This window comes from Trypanosoma grayi, assembly GCF_000691245.1.
Source record: "Trypanosoma grayi strain ANR4 Tgr_118_V1, whole genome shotgun sequence".
Classification (NCBI taxonomy): Eukaryota; Euglenozoa; class Kinetoplastea; order Trypanosomatida; family Trypanosomatidae; genus Trypanosoma; species Trypanosoma grayi.
Genome location: NW_008825737.1, coordinates 24,298 through 30,569, shown reverse-complemented (window position 1 = coordinate 30,569; position 6,272 = coordinate 24,298). Strand labels below are relative to the sequence as shown.

Sequence of the window (6,272 nt, the reverse complement as noted above, 5' to 3'; positions counted from 1 at the left end):
TATATATATATATACGGGACGGACATGCCGATTTGAACACGCCGATACCAGAGCTTTAATCGACCAAAAACAACACAGCGTCATTGCTCACTTAATCGGGTTCCCTATGGCAATGGGATGACCCCACACCGCAACCCCAACCTCGATGCAAGCAGTCAGCTGTTCCACTGCTGTTGCACTTCCGTCGGATTCGTACACCTTCACCAATTCCTCAGCAAATACATCCGAAAAGTGCTGCATATACTCATCTCTTGCATGCTGGATGGCTCTTCCATCAATAGGCTCGGCCATGGTCTGTACTTCCCTTTCTTCCAACACTCGAACAAAAAAAGAAAGAGATAGGGAACAAGAGATGGGTGGAACAGCCAGACGTAGAGAAATCGAACAGCCATCTCACCCATTAAGTGAATATAAGAGCTTTATTTCTCACGTTTCAACAACAACGACCCCTCGCACGCAGATGGGCGTATCCAGATGGGCCTTCAAGAAATTGAAGAACTTTAAACGACTCCGCTTCACTGAAGTATCATGTCTCGTTTGCTCCAGTTCCGCGTTGTGATGTCCCCATTTTTGAAAGAGGCCAAACATCATTCCTGCACAAGAGGCCTTCACCTCTGATGTATGGGCAACCGTCACGTGCAACGGTACTGCCACTGGTGAGTCCAGCTGGTGCTCGTAACATTGTCCATTTGCCGCTACTGTGGCGCTGAAGCAGAGAGCAGACCGATCAAGCAGGACAGAACTGAGAGTCACCTCAGCAGTGCTCCCAGGCATTGGGAGCAGAGAAAGCGCCTCGGCGTTGGAACCATCAAACACAAGCGTAACATGTGGAAAACAAGGCTTGCATTCAAAACGTTCTTCTAAAGCGTGACGCCATGCATCCACCGAAAATGACTCGTCTGAGTCACTTCCATCAAAGAGCCATCCTCGAATCCAGCGTGTGTGGCCCTCTTCTACCTTCGCGGCACAACGCCTGACATCGAAGTCTGGGGCGCATCGGCATCGTTCCCACAAGCTCTCACTTGAACCGCTCGAGGCCACCACACTCATGATGGTATCGGCTGCAATCGCAATCAATTTATCGAATGACATATTCAGTTGCACAAGGACGGTAGTACCCGCTCTTGCCCGTTTGACGGTGTTTGCAAATAGTTTTGAGACGTCTCGGTCGACAGACCCAACAAGTGACCCAATGAGTGCGGCTCGCAGGGTCGTCAACTCCTCTTCAGCTTGCCGACAGTCATAGATGGAGGCGTGGGGTTGCTTGTCCCCAGTGTAGAGCGACAGGACGCGTCGAGCTATGTCCTCCGCCGAGCTGATAGCAGTATCTAGCCGCACACATAGTTCACTCTCCGGAGGCTCGACAAACGATTTCTTTACCGCGTAGAGTGCAGCTTGAGCCTCCGAAAGATCATGAAGCACCTCATGGTCTTCTCTATTTGCAAGTCGTTGCAGGAGTGTAGAGTTGTCAGTGCATGTCACGTGAAAAATCCGAAAGCTCTCCAGCTCCTTGGGTAAAACATCACGCCACAGACGCCTTGTGTCGACCTTGGCATTGCAAGCATCCATAATGAGAAGCCCAGGCCCTTTGTGGAGAAATGAGAGCAATATCAGACGAGTCAGTGCATTCAACATGGCGTGATGCACCATGGCCCTTAGTTTCCGCTGCTTGTGCTTGCTGGCGGAGCCGTCTATGCCCTCCCGTACTGCAACGTCATTGGCAACTCTATCTCGATTCAGGTGAATGACGTACCGAAAGGGAGAGCAACCCCGCTCCGCCATTTCAGTGATGGCCTGCGCTAGCGTTGATTTCCCCACTCCCGGAATACCACATAACATAGCGACATGCAGCGGCGCCTGAGACCTCGCATGCGCTTGCTTTTCTGTGAATTCCACTAGTCTTTCAAAGGCTCGCCCTATGCTCATCTCGCTCCCACGAAGCCTTACGCCGTTTCGTTCACTAACGTGCTTTTCAAACTGTGAACACAAGTTGAAGACACCGTGCTCTGTGACTGCCTGTCGAAAACACCTATATCCGGCGACGTGCTCCGACCATACTGCGAGGACCTCATGAAACAATTGCGGGCTCGCCACGGAATCCCCAGCAACGATGGAGCGCAAGGACCGCAGGACACGGTACTTTACAGTCTTTGCTTTTAATCGAACTGGAACCACAGTAAAGGGATCCTTTATTATGACCGTTGGTGAGAGATGGGATGTCGGAACTTCGACAAGAAGAACATATCCCTCACCAAGTGGCATCCCGTCGGGGCCTTTTCCCCGCCAGAGCCCCCTCTCCTGCAACCACCCGTGCAGCTCCTCGCGACCACTAACACGCCAGCAGGGCACCACTGGCAGCCCCCACCGCTCCGCCATCACTCGCATCGTTTCGAAAGAAACACTCACTTCTCGTAGGTCACTTCGCTTGTGTGCGGAAAAGATTACAAGAGTATTGTCGTATTCGTTCCGCTCTGGGACTGGGTGATGCGGATCATCTTTTGCAGAAATGCATTCGCAGCTCAGCGCGGCCCCTGTCAAGAACAAGTCTGATGCAAGCTGTTTCTGTTGTTCAGCACTCAATGAGCTGCAGAGTATGCGGCGGGCCACATCAACATGCGGTCCCTCTACAACGTGTTTTGTGGCAATACTGACAGACTCGCCATCGAGGGAAAAACACGTAACAGTGAAGCCAGCCATTTTTCTCTGCAACCACACAGACCCCATTTCCCAGAGTTTACCAATGTCATCTAAATCGCGCTCAACATCTTCGATGTCGAAAAATTTGTTGACACCACGCACAACAACTTCACCAGCGTTAGCATCAAGAAGCAATGTGCGCGCGCCGGTGGGAAGATGCCTCACATCGCCCTGGTGGGATTCCTTCACAGAAAAAGATGTGAACGCGCCGGTGCGGAACAGTTTCGCCTTGCCACTACCGGCGTACTTGACGACTTCTTCTACCTTTCCGTCATCCCACTCCCTCCTGAATAGGCATCTGTCAAGAAGACTTTTCATGCCGAGGGGGAAAATGGCACAACACTTCCAAAGAAACACCAAAAAAATAAAAAATAAAGAACGACAAAGAAGAAAAAAACCTAATACTGGCGTTCTCTGTCTGAGCACGGGACCAACCACACACTTCCGCCTTTAGGCAGGTATGTCTGCAGATGTGATGGTGCCGAGGCAAACATGTCTATAGTGAAAACCCCGCTGGCCGCTCCTATGCTGGAATGGCAGACACAATCTCCTGCGCTGTCAATGGTTCTGGGGATTTCGTGCGGGGGCCGTGATCCACCTTGGCACACGTGAATCGGGCGATGCGCTTAGCGCGTGAGCTCACCCTCATTGCTTGTATGGTTTGCATCACATCGGCGCCAAGGATATCTTTTAAGCGCGGTATTGTGTAATCCTCCGCACCGCAGTGAAGAAGAAGAAGAACGTTGTCCAGGTGACCTGCCACAGCGGCAAACTGGAGGGCACTGCCTTTTTGACCAAGACCCAAAACATACTTTTCACCACATTTTTTAATACCGTATTGCCGGCGGCTGTAAAGCACACATCCCTTGGCGTTGAGTGCGTCGCTATCTAAGTCCTCAATGAACACATGCAATTCCTTTGCAGATCCCGTGTAAGCCACTGTCCAAATATTCTTCTGTGAAAAAGCACCTTCTTCTGACAGGGAGGTAACTATTGGTGTGTCAACGTTGTGCCGCAATCCTTTCCGCACTTGAGGCGATGCCTTGAGAAATGTAGGTGGCTCCAAATGCAGATACGACACAGCAAGTTTGAGTTGCTCTGACATGCTCTTCAGTGTAGTTTTCATCATTTCAGCCTCACGCTGACAGCGGCTGTTCGGGTCGTCAAAGTGGCGCGCCTTCCGCGCCACCGGGAAATGTTCATATCGTGCACCACCAAAGACAATGTAGGGGGGTGGCAACTGTTGAGGCAGCGCAGAGGCAGTCTCTTCGACGCTTACGCAAACTGGGGCAGCAAAGACTGTAGGAATCATGAATTCACCGAAAGGAACAACGTGTCGTTTCTGCTGATTCGCTGAGAAGGGAGGGTAGACCACAGGCGAGGAATCAGCCCCTTTCACATTTCCACCACAAATCATTTCGACCACTTGATGTTGTGAGAAGGGACCGTTCATTTGCGGCGGCGGCAGTACTGTGGCAGGCACCTGGTCACTCCCACGTTGCATCGCAGGAACTGCTTCGACGCAGAGAGCGGGTGTTGGCAATAACGCGCCCGGAACTGGGGGAGGCGGCGCAGCAGTTGGGAAAGCCGAAACCATCCAGCTCGCCATATTTCCACACCAAGTAAAACATACACACACACACACATGCAAAAAGTACAAGAAAAAAGAAAAAGAAAAAAAGAACAATGTTAGTTGCTCATCAAAAACAACAAAAAAAACAACAACAACAGCGAAAAAAATAAAAACAAACCAAGCCGATCAAATCGTCAATATATTGGCACTCTGCTCTTTCGTCCAATCGACACGATATGCTCATACTCACCTCGTGTCACAGGCTGCACACTTAGTCTCGATCTTGAGAACAACTGCATGTTGCGCAATACGCTCTCGCCCCTTAACTGCTCCAGAGAAACCAAAGAATGGAACTTCTCCTCAAACTGGACGTCGACCATCTCCCACGGGTTTTTGTCCTCACTCGCCTTGGCATCGTAGTACTCTGAAGAAGAGTCCAACGCTGTATGGTCGGGGTACGCTGTTCTCGTGACAGAGGCGAGACCCACTACACCTGGGGGTTTCGCGTTGCTATGGTAAAACAGGACACGATCACCGATGTTCATTGACTTCATGTTGTTCCGCGCCGCGTAATTACGCACACCATCCCAGGGAGAGCATCCACTCGCTTTTAGATCATCAATAGAAAACTTATTCGGCTCAGATTTCATAAGCCAATACTGAACCACCTCCGGCGATCGCAGCCTTTTACGACTCATCACCCAATGCGGTACCTACAATACGCAGCTTCACAACCTGAGTTACGATGAAAAATAGCGTACAGGAAACACGAGGAAAGACGAATAATAAACGGAGAAGCTCAAATTAAGCAGTCAAAGATTTCGTACCGAAAAAAGAAATCCTTAGTAGCCACACTTCTTTGTGTTGCTCAGTGTGTATCGTACCACACAAGGGAGAGACTACAACACAAAAACTCTAGGAGCAATACAACTTGCTGAGCTCCTCAGTTTCCATCGCAGATGCCGAATATCGCTCAGTAGGACGTGATAAGTGAAACATGAAGGAGGGTTCCGTCGAAGCTCTCTCCCGCATCGCGTTGATGCGGCGGACACGCGAGTCTTCTTCTTGCATCAAAATGCACTTTTTCAATGACACGAGACAAGCCTCCAAATCCTCCGTGGCTGCGGAAAGCCCAATATCGACATGCACAATAAACTCCTCAAGAGACAACAAGCAACCAAGTGCGTTACGCGCCTCTTCTTTAAGTGGAAGCATGATGTCTCTCAGTTTATGGTTAAAACGACGAATAGTAAGTGTGACGCTCCAGTCGCGCAGCACGCACTCAACATCCTCCTGGGGCACGCTACCTGATCCCCACAAAAGACGTTGTACCATGGTCAACACTCTCAGTTTGCTTCTGGTTTCCTGTAGACGAGCGCGATCCTCCATTATGGCTTGAGCGAGTTCACGCAAGTGCCCTTCCGTGGTGTTGACAGATGCGCTCGGAGAAAATATACATTTTGCACGGTAGAATTGAGCCAACGCTCGAGTGACGTTGGTACCACTATACTGCTGTCTGTACTGAAGTTCTACTTCGCAGCGCTGAATTTCATGTGTGAGTGTTGCAGCGACCTTCTTCGCATCACATATAGCCTCCTCAACCTTGTCCGCTTCAACGGTAAGTCCGCCCACGATGAAGCTCATGAATTCTATAAGCAACTTGATAGGCTGCAGGGACTCGTGTGCGCCGATATCCACGTGCCTCACGAGTGCTTGCAACTTTGCCTCTTTGCCACCCAAAATGTTGATGAGGCCAACGGAGGCCACGCCTGGAGGCTCTTGACGCGGTGCCTTGGATTGTGTACCTAAGAGTGCTCGTTGTATCTTCTTAACACTGGCATACTGCTCTTTTCTCACGACACCACTCATCACGATAGGATACAGGTGAAGATACAATACAAGCAATTCTCTACGTTGTAAAAATACATCCAACAAAAGGAGAAACAGTAACTGTAGGAGAGAGGAAAAAATAGCTTGTGTAGTGCACGGCCTAGAGGATCCG

General features: G+C 50.3%; 5 protein-coding genes across 5 annotated transcripts; all 5 read right to left on the bottom strand.

The window, feature by feature from the left end:
* Window positions 1-87: 87 nt before the first annotated feature.
* Window positions 88-291, bottom strand: DQ04_01181200 (hypothetical protein; the record flags this gene model as incomplete). The annotated part of the gene is made up of 1 exon (XM_009310348.1): window positions 88-291. The coding sequence occupies one exon, from the start codon at window positions 289-291 to the stop codon at window positions 88-90; it is 204 nt and encodes a 67-aa protein (XP_009308623.1).
* Window positions 292-426: 135 nt separating this feature from the next.
* DQ04_01181190 (hypothetical protein) lies at window positions 427-3,015 on the bottom strand (the record flags this gene model as incomplete). The annotated part of the gene is made up of 1 exon (XM_009310347.1): window positions 427-3,015. The coding sequence occupies one exon, from the start codon at window positions 3,013-3,015 to the stop codon at window positions 427-429; it is 2,589 nt and encodes an 862-aa protein (XP_009308622.1).
* Window positions 3,016-3,220: 205 nt separating this feature from the next.
* On the bottom strand, window positions 3,221-4,201 carry DQ04_01181180 (calphotin-like protein; the record flags this gene model as incomplete). The annotated part of the gene is made up of 1 exon (XM_009310346.1): window positions 3,221-4,201. The coding sequence occupies one exon, from the start codon at window positions 4,199-4,201 to the stop codon at window positions 3,221-3,223; it is 981 nt and encodes a 326-aa protein (XP_009308621.1).
* A 263-nt stretch (window positions 4,202-4,464) lies between these two features.
* On the bottom strand, window positions 4,465-4,968 carry DQ04_01181170 (thymocyte nuclear protein 1; the record flags this gene model as incomplete). The annotated part of the gene is made up of 1 exon (XM_009310345.1): window positions 4,465-4,968. One exon carries the CDS (start codon window positions 4,966-4,968, stop codon window positions 4,465-4,467), a length of 504 nt encoding a protein of 167 aa, XP_009308620.1.
* Window positions 4,969-5,185: 217 nt separating this feature from the next.
* DQ04_01181160 (hypothetical protein) lies at window positions 5,186-6,139 on the bottom strand (the record flags this gene model as incomplete). The annotated part of the gene is made up of 1 exon (XM_009310344.1): window positions 5,186-6,139. The coding sequence occupies one exon, from the start codon at window positions 6,137-6,139 to the stop codon at window positions 5,186-5,188; it is 954 nt and encodes a 317-aa protein (XP_009308619.1).
* Between the last annotated feature and the right edge of the window lie 133 nt (window positions 6,140-6,272).